Source organism: Thunnus albacares, chromosome 19 (genome assembly GCF_914725855.1).
Source record: "Thunnus albacares chromosome 19, fThuAlb1.1, whole genome shotgun sequence".
Lineage (NCBI taxonomy): Eukaryota > Metazoa > Chordata > Actinopteri > Scombriformes > Scombridae > Thunnus > Thunnus albacares.
Genome location: NC_058124.1, coordinates 4,995,944 through 5,009,760, shown reverse-complemented (window position 1 = coordinate 5,009,760; position 13,817 = coordinate 4,995,944). Strand labels below are relative to the sequence as shown.

At 40.1% G+C, this 13,817-nt stretch overlaps 1 protein-coding gene across 2 annotated transcripts; it reads left to right on the top strand.

The window, feature by feature from the left end:
- Positions 1-129: 129 nt before the first annotated feature.
- On the top strand, positions 130-13,038 carry zdhhc18b (zinc finger DHHC-type palmitoyltransferase 18b). 2 transcript variants are annotated; one of them, XM_044336502.1, is made up of 10 exons: positions 131-290; positions 570-1,011; positions 1,672-1,832; positions 3,726-3,875; positions 4,102-4,239; positions 4,631-4,682; positions 4,806-4,908; positions 5,087-5,199; positions 5,689-5,791; positions 10,049-13,038. In XM_044336502.1, exons 2-10 carry the CDS (start codon positions 731-733, stop codon positions 10,403-10,405), a joined length of 1,458 nt encoding a protein of 485 aa, XP_044192437.1. In that variant the 5' UTR covers positions 131-290; positions 570-730; the 3' UTR covers positions 10,406-13,038. The 2 variants fall into 2 exon arrangements, with proteins under 2 accessions (XP_044192438.1, XP_044192437.1); XM_044336503.1 differs by lacking the exon at positions 570-1,011 and having other exon boundaries at positions 130-290.
- The last annotated feature ends 779 nt before the right edge of the window (positions 13,039-13,817 follow it).

The following is a 13,817-nucleotide window of genomic DNA, read 5'->3' as shown; positions in this document are numbered from 1 at the left end:
GCTACTTGGTATTTAACAGTTTGTAGATGTTTGACATTTATCGAGAAAAATATACTAATGGAAGTACGATGAAGTATTCCTATACATGTGGCCGTTCACTGATGATGAGTGCCATCACCATCGTACATATATTAAGTAACATTTTAACGAATCGTTTATTTCGAAAGAACAACCGGAAATCCTTGTTGTGTTTCTGTTTAGTTTGACAGCAGCCGGTTTACCTGGACGGACGGCTCGGTCTGTGGCAACGGAGCTTAACAACACTAGTCACGAATGTGGCAAGACTCCTGGTAGGAGAGCAATATGCATTAAAAATGACAAAGTTTTAGGGCTTCTTTTCATTCATGCATATAAGTAAAGTGGAGTAAAGCACAAAGGTTAGCTGAAATGTGCAACTCAAGCAAGCTAAGAAGCTATCAGTGGTAACGGTGCTTTGGTTTTTACTGGTGTTAAATAGTCCGCAGCTGGCTGAGCTAAATCTTTCTGGAGACTGAAAGAGGAATAAATGAAGAGGCATGGAAATTAACGGGGATGTAATTTCCAATACGGAGTCTTTGGGTTATTTACAGCTGGATAGTCGTAATAGAGGATTAGCTTGTTTTCTCCACGGAATGACGACATCTGCGGCGTCCAGCTGCCTCAAACACGGGTGTCGGTGATGCTGTCGGTCGCTGGCCAGATGCCCGGTTGTCCGAATTGGGACAGAGCAACCAAAACTACATTATAAATCATGAAAAACTGCGAGTATCAGCAAATCGACCCGCAGGCACTTCCGACACCAACCCCGACCCCTCCTCCACCTCATCATCATCAACATCATCATCATCATCATCATGGACACGACAGTGACAAGAGAGAGGAGCCGAAAAGACCGAGGAGAAAGTGGGAAGTTTTCCCCGGAAAGAACCGCTTCTACTGCGGCGGACGGATCATAGTGGCCCGGCAGAGTGGGGTCCTGCCCCTCACTCTGGGCCTTATCCTCGTCACAAGTGGATTATTCTTTATATTTGAGTGAGTTTATGATTCATATTAAGCCTACAAATATGTCATAACACCAGCGAGTTCAGTCGTCGTCCTGCTGAGAAGGGTATGATATATAAAGGAGTACATTTCAATAAATGTCAGCTTCCACAACAGTACGAAGTGCCAAAGCAGCTCTATAAATTGACATTTTATTGAATCGTCTCCTGTCTGGTGTAATAGATCTATACCGAACTGTAGAGCAGGTCCTAATGGTTCATAATAATTTCATGTTCTACAAGAGCAGTTCATTTACTAATACACCATTCAACTTCAAGTACATATCAGAGCTCAGTTTGTCCCATAATTTGGCTTTTTGTATATCTGTTCTGGTTGTGCATAATAAAATCTGATAGCTGTTAATGTAACATGATATTTTAAACCAAAGTGTTGTCGTAAGGAGTAGTGCTTGAATATGAGAATGTTATTCTTTCTATCAGTTTGTAGTGAAAAGTGTGTTCCATCTCAAGGGATTCACATGGTGATTAAAAGCACTGAATGTTAATTAAAACTATATCCCCTGGTGGGTGAAAAAAGTAGGCCTCATCATATGAGACGCGGCTTTGTTTCGACCCATTTCCAGCCTTTGATTATGGTCAGCGTTTCTCTGTAATTCATCCTCTCTCTGTCTGTGGCTGCCTCATATCACAGCTGTCCTTTCCTGGTCAAACACCTGACCAGCTGCATACCTGTCATCGGAGGAGTCCTCTTTATATTTGTGGTCATCACCCTGTTCCAGACCAGCTTCACCGACCCCGGCATCCTACCCAGAGCGACGCCAGATGAGGCGGCAGACATTGAAAAGCAGATTGGTAAGGACCATAACTGGGGTCAGACCTCTATGGTCGTCTCATAAAATCATACAATTTTACAGTTTCAATGTTTTCCCCCAGAGTGATATTCCTGCTAGTTTATGGCACATTTATAGCCCATCATTTGGCACGCCGATCCTCCATGTGGACTTTTATATTTCCTAAAGGAAACTTAATCGCTAAACCACAAACTGCTTAAGCTCAGCTCACTTCTTTGTAAGTCGCCCTCCTCTCAGTAGCATTCAATTAAGTCAAACGTCAGGGATATTCTATTTTAAGTACAGTGGATGTCACTGTCGTAAGAGCTTTCACACGATATATTTTGCGTCAGAGCACAATTCACAGTTGAGATCGAAGGCATTGTTCCGCTAGCATTGGCTAGTTTCCTTTGAAGCAGAAACATTGGGAAGAGTCACCAGTCATACTGCTGTTCATTTTGATGAAACCTCTGACACATCAAACGACATGACGTCTAACGGTCTAATGAATGTCACAGTGGGAGTCATTAGGGGCATATTTCTGGAAAGAAATGTGTCCTGTTGACTTCTAAAGCTAAATTTGCTTCAGTTTGGCCTTTTCAATTTGAACCTATTCAGTATTGTCCATCAGTTATCTTCACTGTCAACATCAAGTCTTGCCAACATGTTCTTTTCTTTCAATGATAGCTTCAATGTGGTGACCTCAGTGTCTAAAACTGGCTTCATGTGCACCTTGTAACTCCTACTCATCACCAACGTTTAGACATTGGTGATATAAGATGTTGATTTTACTCAACTGAACCACTGTTGTTCCAGCTATTTTTGAAACTAAGAGACTGACACAAGTATTGAGTACCGACCTACCAGCCCACCTTTAAAGAAATGCTTTTGATATTTAGTTTTACTCAGTATTCTCTGAACAGGTGTCTTGGTGCTGAACTGTATCACTGACCCTGTTAAAAATTCATACAAAAGTGCGCAGAATGTGTAAAAAGTGTAGCACAGACGAAAACTGTTTCATGCAGGTTTTGGTTATGTAGTGTGTTCACATTGAAAAAGTCACAAAAATCTTACTTAAAAAAGTCAGTATGCATTCTCCTGAATTCTCCTGTTGATGTACAGTGTTGTCCCACGACGCAGATGGTGGTGAAACAGATCCAGGAACATCTCAGACAACAAAAAATAACCTTCAGAATAACATTTTTCTGTGTATTTGTGAAGTTCAATTAGAGTGACGTTCCAAAGTAGCAGTTTGATGTATTTTGTTGCAAATCTAATATAATTTCCTCTTAGTACAAAATGTGAGAGTGTATTTCTTTTATATCGATCAGAGTATAATGTAAGAATTCATATATAGTACAACTGGGACGCGGCATAGACCTTTTTCAAAGCAGACTTCTTGACATGTCATAGCAGGAAAAGATGTTTATCGCAGTTGTAGTTAATTACATTTATAACAAGTGAGCCAGATCTGTGTACTGTTATGCATGCAGGCTCATTGGAAACGTTTACTGGCAGACCTAATGCGCCATCATCATGTTATTAGTACCACCTGTGCTTTTAGCTGCTCTGACAAGTCAAGTATTCAGTTTGTTTGCTGTGAAAAAGGTCTCTTCAGTAAAAATGTTTTCTTCTCAGTGACACCAGTTAGAAAGCCCACAAGCTCTCAAGTGGTTTTATGGGAATGTTGCCTTTTGTTTTATCAGGTGGTTCTCATGGCTGCTTGACATTGCCAGACTAATGATGTGGAAATGAATTATAATTTTGTTATGGAAAAAGTAACTAGCTTTGTCCTAAAGATTTATTTAGTTTATTTAACTAAAATACAAGCTGTGAATGTTAAATGGCAAGGGTGTATGTGCTAATGGTGATAGATCAGATCATTATCTCTTATGGTTAATTCTCTCTTCTGTAGAGAACACTGGAAGCACCAGCTACCGGCCTCCACCGCGCACCAAAGAAGTCCTCATCAACCAGCAGGTGGTCAAGCTCAAGTACTGCTTCACCTGCAAGATGTTCCGGCCTCCGCGCACCTCCCACTGCAGCCTGTGTGACAACTGTGTGGGTGAGCTGCGGGCACACACCGGCACGCTGACATTTATCAGTGATTAATAATAAATGAAGGTTTCACAGGGCTACACTGAACATCATTCCATTACTGTAGCACAGGCTGGACTGACTTGAATGACATATCAGCTTTTTTTTCCCAAATGTACTATTCCTTTAAATGAAAATGTCAGCGGTCACTCTGAGTTCACTGTGGATTCTCCTCGGGTGTGTTTCTCTTTCAGAGCGATTCGACCATCACTGTCCTTGGGTTGGGAACTGTGTGGGGAAACGCAACTACCGCTTCTTCTACACCTTCATCGTTTCGCTCTCCTTCCTTACGGCGTTCATCTTCGGCTGTGTGACCACACATCTCGCACTGAGTATGTGTTTCTGCTCCGGTCAGCAGCAGTTTTATGGCTGATCTTACTGATGATAACTGCTACCACACCTGGCTTAAATAGCACTTGCCAATAGCTAGTTTGTTTTGTCTCGCTCTGAGTGCCAGACGGTTGAGTTTTACTACATCAGAGCACCGCATTTCAGATAAGATAAGTATGAGGAATGCTTTTCTGTGACTGTGTGGTCCCATTTGGCAACTCAAAAACCCTTTCACTGTCTAGGAAAACAAACACAGCAAAGCCATAGGTATAACAACTCCCCCATCAGGAGAATTAATTGCAACTGTTGGTTTGGAAATTCCAAAAACAGCTACACACTTTAATGCACTTAGCAACACAGTTTGAGTCACTGTGATTTCTGTCTCTCTTTCAGGGGCTCAAGGTGGAAAAGGCCTCGTGTTTGCTCTACAAGAGAGTCCAGGCAGATATCCTTCACTTACTAAATGTGTTAATGATTTCTCAAATAAGTGAACATTGTCACTGAATAGGTTTTGTTTATTTCTGCATCCTCCAACATACTGATGCTGATCCTTGACACAACCCTTCACTGCAGTGGAGCTCGTGATATGTTTCTTCTCAGTCTGGTCCATCTTGGGCCTCTCAGGCTTCCATACATACCTGGTTGCTTCCAACCTGACCACTAATGAAGACGTGAGTAATGCCTTGTTGAATGTTGAATGCTGTTTCAATATGTTTTGTGTCTTGTGGTAAAATAGTAAGTCAAAAGTATTATTTTGCTCAAACAAAATCATAATAAATGTCTGTTGAATAAAAACTGCAAGTTGTTGCACAATTACTAGGTTTTATATCTGTATCATGTCCTCTGCAGATTAAAGGCTCCTGGTCAGGGAAGAGTGGAGCAGAATATGTCACCAACCCATACAGTCATAAAAACATCTTTATCAACTGCTGCTCTGTGCTCTGTGGACCCATGCCACCCAGGTTAGCCCCGAAATCACATGCGCAGTCCTCTTTTCAGTTGTCATGGTCATGTCTCATCCTGATATAGAAAAGATTTGGTTCCATTCATGTAAATATGCATGTTTTTTGCTGTCTTCTTCTATAATTTAAATATTTCTGCTGTGCCCATCTGCTGTGCCACAAGGGAACCCCTAGAAAACTTGTGTCCAAATTCATTGCAAGGGTGTAACAAAAATAGTTTTAGGTTTATTGATTGACACTCTTACTCTGACACAACATATTAAACTTTGTTGATAGAACGATTAAGTCCTGGATTTATTTTCATCGTTGTAGATATTTTCACAGTCCCATCAACCATTTAACGATGAAAATAGTTGGGAGGTGCGTGTTAATGTGATAGGTACTAAATTTAGCTTGTTCCTCACATCCAGTGTGTTGTCATGTTATCATTTTATGACTAGACAGAAAGAGGAACATGCATGGCTAATTATTTTGACCTTCCTTTTTCAGTTTGATCGACAGACGAGGTTTCCTGCCTGCAGACGAATCCGCCCAGACCAGCGGAGCCGACATCGAGCTGCCCACCCTGGCCACTAAAAACGAGATAAACGTGGTAGGAGGGTCTTCCCAGCTGGCTTTTGGCTTGCAGGAATCCCCCTTTCCTGTACCTGCATCCCCCAACTCCCACAGAAACTCTTCCTGTGCCTGACAGAAGCCTTGTTGCCTGCTGTAGCCTCAAGCCAGTATTTGTCTGCTGCCTGTTGTTGACTTGTGTACGGGTTAATCCCTCCATATACCGCATTTACTCTACAGTGAGAGGTTTACTTATTAGTATTCAATATGTGTTAAAAGGAACCCATTTAACTTTTACTGAACAGTGGCTGCTGTGGCTGAGCCTTATGGCATAATGCTAAATGATAAAATAGCAAAAAGTCATCAAACTGACTCAGTAATGTCAGTCCCACAGAAATATCTATGCTAACAGAAGTTAACATTAGCTCTGATAAGCTAATGTTCATACGATACAATGTGGCAGCAAATCCCTTTAATGCATTGAATTGAGCAACAGTATGTATCGCTTAAGACTATTATAAGAGTATGATTGTGTTATATCTTCCAAAAGTTACAATCATGCTTCAAGTACAGTCAGAGTTGGAGACAGGATACAGTAGGTTTAGCCTAGCTTAGTGTGAAAACTGGAAACAGGGAAACAGCTAGCTTGGCTCTCTCCAAAGTGGAAAAATCCACCTATCAACACCTCAGAAGCTCACAAGTTAACATGTAATATCTCATTTGATGATCTTTTACAAAAGATACATGTAAAAATAATAGTTTGTGATTTTATGTTAACGTGCAGCTCAAAAAATAACTCCGACATGTAATTCCCTAAAATCAAAACTTGCAATTTGTATGTTTCTATTTATATTTGAGTTAAATAAGATACAATGTGAAAATAAGACACATTTAGAGGTGTTGGTAGGTGCATATTCACACTTTGGATAGATCCAATCCAGTTTCTTGAGTCTTTATGCTAAGCTAGGCTAACCACATTCTGACTCTAGCTCTGTTCTTAACACACAGACATGAAATTGATATTGATCTTCTCATCTCTTTCCTGGGAATACAGGCTTTTTTGTCACATTGTGTGTTGAACTATTCCCTTAAGAATTATAATTTGTGGTGTGACTGGTTGCTGCTGCGGGCAGTTCATGGACTTCTGAACAGCCAACTCATTGTTTACCTTATAAACTAACATATCAGGATTTACTGCCTCCAGAATGAGAAACAGCAATCCTTTTATCACTATATATAAATGCTGTCTATTTTTACCTTTTCTATCACAGTCTACACCTCAGTATTTTGTTCCTGTGCAGTATGTGGACTCAGGGTGTTCTTATGAGGAAGGAAGAGAGTACGAATTGTTAGAAGTGAAGACTCCTTCTCAGAGAGCGGCTCTCTTGTGTTTTACCTGACACTAAGGGATAGAAAAGAATGCCTGGAGAGCTGTACAGCAATTTTTGTTTACAAGACATAACTGCGGCACAGATAGCTTTGCAGTCTGAGCCACAGTAGTCTCATATCAAGCAAGAGAGCAGCTGCTGTTTGGCATTTAGGCTGACAAACAGCTTTTTTTTGTTTATGCCAAAAGAACAAGACAGCAGTAAAATCTTTTTTTATTTGTGTGTACAGAATGAACTGAAAGCCAATAGAAGCTTGGCCTTTTAGTCTTAAATTTATTTAATTGTTGAGTTGGGTTTGGCGAGTGTGTGAAAATAGTCTTCTGAATTCAGTCGGCACGCTGGTGAAGCTGTGAGTGAAGCTTTTATTTGTGCCAGCAGATCCTCCTTTTGTATTCTGTGTCGCTTCACCTTCCCCTGTCTCGTGTGAACAGTAATGTTGGTCTGCATTTAAAAGGTCAAAGTGCCAATCAGCATCATTTCTCATTTGTGTTCCCCTTCATGCTTTATTTCATGTTTTTTTTGTTTTGTTTGATTTGTCCATCCTGTTTTTATACATATTTCTATTTTGTCAGTATCTAAGATGTATCATATATTAAAAAGTAAAAGTGTAATAAAACATGCATCTTGTCCATGCAATTCAACATCTGTGTGTACTCATTTTTCGTTTTTTTGTCTGCCCACTCTCCTAGTTTTAATATTGGAGTATAACTTGTGTATTCCAAGAGAAGAAAAGCCCAGACAAAACTGTCCCAGTATCCCTGTGTCTCCATCAGCCCAGTCCTAACCTGCTGTTGTGTATGTGATCTGTCTCTATGTGTGCCTGTGTCCCGCCACCAACACTAGGAGGAGAAATGTCTGGACTTTGCTGTGTCCTGCACTGGCTGATTAGCCACATTTAGAGCAGGAAAAGCGAGGCTTGAGCTTGGTAAGCCTGTTTGCAGAGAGGGAAAGCGAGTACAGAGTCTCTGCGCCCACCGCTGTGTCTACATGTCCTCTTGGCTGGCTGCTGTACTGCTGCATGGCTTCATTCATACGCTGTCATCTTGAATTATATTGCAGAGTGCATTATTTAACACAGAGTGTGCTGTATGTAAATTTAATTCACAATATACAGTTGTGTTATACCACAAACAATTCTAGTATACCGTGTCAGTACTATCTTTAAATATGGCTATTTTCATTTTCATGCCACAGATTAGCAAGGATTCAGTTTTATTATAAATGATTTGTTCTTGTCAAAACACATTTGAAACAGCTTTTAGGCCACTGTGGGACATCAAAAATGTAAATAACAGTAACAACATTTTTATATGCGGGTTAGACTGAGCAGATTTTTCCAGTCAGACATGAAAATGATGAAAATAAAAATGTAGAGGGAAGCTCATTCAGAGGGAATATACCAGTACATAATGACTTCTGATGGATACATTATTTTTAAATTTAGTTAGAGCAACTCTGCATGGCAAAATCCAGATTAGAAAGTGTTTTCAGCTGACAGCAGACTGGACTGACCTGAATTTTTACACAGTGAAGGGGGAAGTGGCCTTTTTAAAACCTAGATTAATGGTTAATGTTTCAAATTTTAAATTAAAAATGGACTCCTAACTTTTTATGCTCTTGCAGTTTAACCATTATGCATTCACTGAGTGCTTCAGGGTTATAGCCATTTCAAACTTAATACAGGTGAAACACACTGTTTAAGGCTGCACTAATCAACATTTTTATATTAAGAATGGATCAAATGACTATGTGTAACATTAAAGGTGTTGCTAGTAGCGACAAACTCACAGAGGATTATCACCTAACTAAGTGATAATATGTAACATATGTTTACAGCTTGTTGTGCTGTTCCCAAGTGGCCAAGAAAATCTTTAATGCAAGTGTAAGACTTGAAACTAATGATGTTACTGGCAGCAGGATTTTTTCAAATGTCTTTGTGACTGTGATTGTCCATAAACCAGGAGCATAAAACTAGTGAGCTTGTGGATTGAGATCATTGTCAGTCACAGTTCAAGAAACCATTCTTGCACATCAGTGGTTCCTGACACATCAAAGTCACTTTACTTGTCATGATGTGAGTTGTCTTCAGTAGCCCTGGAGGAGCTTTGTTCAGTCTGAGAAAATAACCCCTGATGAGGGGGTCATCATCCATGGTGCTCAGAGGCTGAATAATGATGACATTGGTGATCCCCTGATTTTTCATGCAGTGTCTCCAGCAGTTCTTAAATTCAGTTTGACTAATGATTGGACCAAATTCCTGCAAAATTCAATCTCAGCTGTATTTTGTGTTTAGTGCTTGTTAGCAAATGTAAATATCAGCACGTTAGCACTGTCATTGTGAGCATGTTAGCATGCTGACATTAGCATTTCGCTCAAAGCATTACTGTGCAAAAGTACAGTCTCACAGAGCTGCTAGTGTGGCTGAATAGTCTCGTCTTATTAACAGAAAGCCTGCATTATAAACTGGGGGGTTGAAAGATGTGGATGCTTAGCAGACAGGAAGGGTGTAACAAAAGAGTTGCATTATGGCACATGCAGGTTGCAGTGCTTTTGACCAATAAAAGAATAAAAGTGAGGATATCTCTGCTTCTGCTGCCTCAATTTTGCCCCAAACTTTTTTAAAAATGCAACAGTAAATTGCTGTAATACTCTTTTTAAACTATTTTCTCAGATGTACCTTGAGGTAAAATACTATCAAGTACAATTTCCCTGGTCTAATACACATCCATATGCAGATCTATGGCATGAAACATTTGGGAACTCTTGCTTCAGATCTCATTTGTGGCTTGCTCGCACTCACAGCTTGCCTTTGATTCATCTTGCACAGCTGTTGCTGCATTGGCTGAAGTGATTTAACACCCTGCTGGCTTGTCTCATCAGTTCTTGTCTTTTTTTCCTCCCTTCCCTAGTGCACACAGGGAACTAAAGGTCTGCTGGAGTCGGCCACTCGCTCTCCGCTCCTGTCCACCCCGTGTCCTCAGGGGAAACCTCAGTCAGCTCATACCTGCCCAGATAACAGCCCCACGGTGAACTCTGACCCTTCACCAGAGCTCTCCACAAGCTGTGGGGCCCGCCATACCACCAGATCCTCCGGTGATAGCTCCCCTCCATGTCACACCAAGACTTGGTCAAAGAAAAGTAAAAGAGCGGATTTGCATATTCCCAACCCTGCCTTCGACGACCCTGCTTCCCCTACCTCTCCGGATGCAGGCCCCAGCTCCAAGGGCAGGGACCAAAAAGGTGCCACGTCCGCCTCTTTGCACTGATTGACTTGAATGACGGCTTTCTCAAGTGAAAACACACATTGTTTGAAGCTTGCATGCTGTAACACAATCAGATTCAAGTGGTATGAATTATTATTTTTTTCTTTATTGTTTGTTGGTTCTCTGAAAGTGCTGTCACTGAGTCACTGAGTACGACAATCGTAAAGATGGACAGATGAATGGCTGTTTATCTTACTGTGTGCTCAATCTGTAGTGGAAATAGAGGAGGTTGGATGTGGATGGTGAAACTTAGTCTTTGGTGTATGGTGAAAAGCACATGAAAAGATGAAATCTTTAAGATTGAAGAATTGGCATTCTGATAGAACCATGTGTCTTTCTGATGATTCTCATGTAAAACATGAATTCTACCAGCATGTCAGACCCACCAAATATTGTAAAATAGTGGCTTTGATATATCAGGTGAAGCTTGCAACATCAGTATCTTACTTGAAAAGCTTTTTATGGAGGGTTAAAGCTCAGAATTTGTCTGCATAGGTAAAGAGAAAAGTTTCTCTTTAAGGGAAAGTCCATCCTAAATATTGAATTCACATGTCATTTCTATAATATTGTGCGGCTCAGTTTATAGTGTGAAGCCAATTTTTCTTTAAGTTGAACAGCAGAGAGACTGTTTGTACTGATGATGTCATCTTGAGACACATAGGCAGTGGACAATAGAACAAGTCTTGGACAGCAGCCATGGTGAAATATCAAGGTTATGGGACATTTTCTCTGTGTTCAAATCAAAGTCCTTTGGATGTGCTGTACAGATGAGAGAGAAATTAAATGAAAAACCAACATAAAGTTGGTGTTGGTCCACCACAAAAATGCCTTCAGGGCTCCTTGTCAAAGATTCCCCAAGTCTCTAAACTCTACTAGAGGGATGAACACCATGCTTACAAAAGATATTCCATCTGGATTCGACTGTCCCCTGATTTACTTTTATGGCAGTTAGTTTGTGGAAATCTGATAAATTGAAAATCTGTCTCATAACTTGACCCACTTAAGCACAATGTTATCTGACATGATAAGGGCCTTCAATAGGAACCAGTCTGGTGATAAGTTACTCTTTAAAGTCTGAAATTAAATAGCATTTTTTTGTCTGCATACATCTACTTTGTAAATCACTTGCCTTGTGTTCAGAAACCAAAAGGTTGCCATTTTTTTTTTCTATTTTTTGGTTCCGTGATCGTGCTCCCTATCTACTCCCCCTACCTAACTGATTGACTAACAGCCAGACAGCATCCTGCTCCAATGTCTCCTTATCTAACTTACAAACATGAACACATGTCTTGTCCTGAACCTTAAGTTGTTGAATGAGCCACCAAACAAATATTCATTGCATAAACAGCTAATTAACTGCTCAGCTGCCACATATTAAACACTGTATAAATGCACCTGCAAATGTTATTTGGCCTGTTTAGATAGCGATGACGTCCTTCAATACCACTGCTAACAAAACGCCGTCTTCCCATGGCTTGTAAGCTACAGTTCAAGTTTGTTTACTTCTCGTCTTGTTCCCCTGGTGGGATTCAGCCTTCCACCTGCTGTCAATCAAACACAGACACTGACACGCTGCTCCAGCTGTTGAGACAAAAAAAAACATACGCCTGATTTTTCCCCAAAGACCATTTTCAGCCTTTTAATAATACAAAAATATTAACAAACGATCTTATTTATGGCTTTGGAAGACACTTGTTTGCCAGTATCAACTTAATCCTAAATGACCAAAATAGCAAAATGTAAATTCAGCTTTAGGATGGAGTTTCCCTTTAAACATTTTCAAAGAGCACAGTGGGATGAGTGTGTATCAGTTGTATCAGCGTGTACTGTTGTTCAGATTTCTGTGCTGTAAAAATAGCAGCAAATGCAACTGCATGATAATGACATGAGACATACAGTATTTTATGGTACTTTTGTTAATCTGTTCAGACATCACACTTTTACATTTCAGAAGTCAGATACCACCTTGTTTTGTAGGAACGTTGTGTTTTGAATATCATGAATATTGTTGTATACCTGAGCTGATGCAGTATTGTTCACTGCCTGTGCTTCACCACCTCCTGCTTGTGTTGTCATTATTGTCACAAAGGTCCTTTTTAAATTTCCACTTCCTGCTCACACTCTCTTTGTCTCAGCAACAGCAATATCCATTCTCTCCTCCTTACAGTTGTTTTTCTTTGTGCGCTTTGACAAATCTAAGAACATGTATGTGATCGGTGGGCATGTTGGTTTGTTCTCAGGTGGAAAGCTGTAATACACAGTAGGAGTTAGGTATTCAATATGCAAGTTCTATGTGACATATATCATGTTTGTCCACACTGTAACCTGATGGCAATAGTCGCACAAAAATGCAATGACCTGAACAATTGTCTCCATGCACTAAATCATAGGCATGCACACACACACTGTTCGTCTGTAGTTCACCTATAGAGTAAGTAGAGCAGCATCACTTCATGTGCAGTATTTGCTGTGTCAAAAAGTCATCCCAACAGCTTCTGGATGTTGGTGAGAGCAAATGCAAGTAATGCATTTCTGAGGAGAAACATATTGTAATGTATTTGTACGGACTGTAAGGTTATTTTCACCTTTATCTTGTCAAAATAAAGGAAAAGGAAAATAAAGTTCAGTGAAATTAAGAGGCTTAATTTTTTTTATGCCGCTGAAGTGCACCATTTGGCCACTAGATGGCATGGATGACCTACAAACAGCTGTAGACACATAATCTATTCACAGTCAACCAGTGTACTAAATATTCTGGACATCTATTGAGTTTCAGCTGTTTTTAGCACATCTCACTTGTCTCTGCCTCAAAGTTCCCCTCTAATTACTTTGCTTCTCATTGTCTTCCACTCCTCCTCTTTAATTACCATTTGTCAAACAAGAGAATTCAGTACAGTGTCAGTTTTCCCTGGATTGTGTACATTGTAACTGAAAATTAAATTAAATACTCAGTGCTATTTACACTCTGTGCAAACCCAATGACATACTGTCTGACAGTCAAGACAGGTTTTTAAAATATAATATAGGGGTGGCCTTGAGGCTAGAGGGGTGAACATGTGACTATTTAGTTGCTAGCCTTAATTCCACAACTAACTGTGAGACCTAAAATGGAGAAATTCAATGTATTGCATTCTCCCCATTGTCAGCAGCCTCCATTCACCAACAGACTGTAGTTGTGTGGGGCAGTTATCATTGTTAAAGCCCCTAAACACTAGTCATAAGTAAATACGCAACAATCAAAGTAAAAGTCCACAAAAAGATATTCTCATAAGTATTATTTTGTCAGATTTTAACGCTCAAACACTCAGTTCATCTGCTTTACAAAGATGTGTTCAGATAGAAAGTGAAACAAATTTTAGCCTTGTGTCACTCATTCCATGTGTCATTCATTACATAACTTTGTGAGGATTGCTCC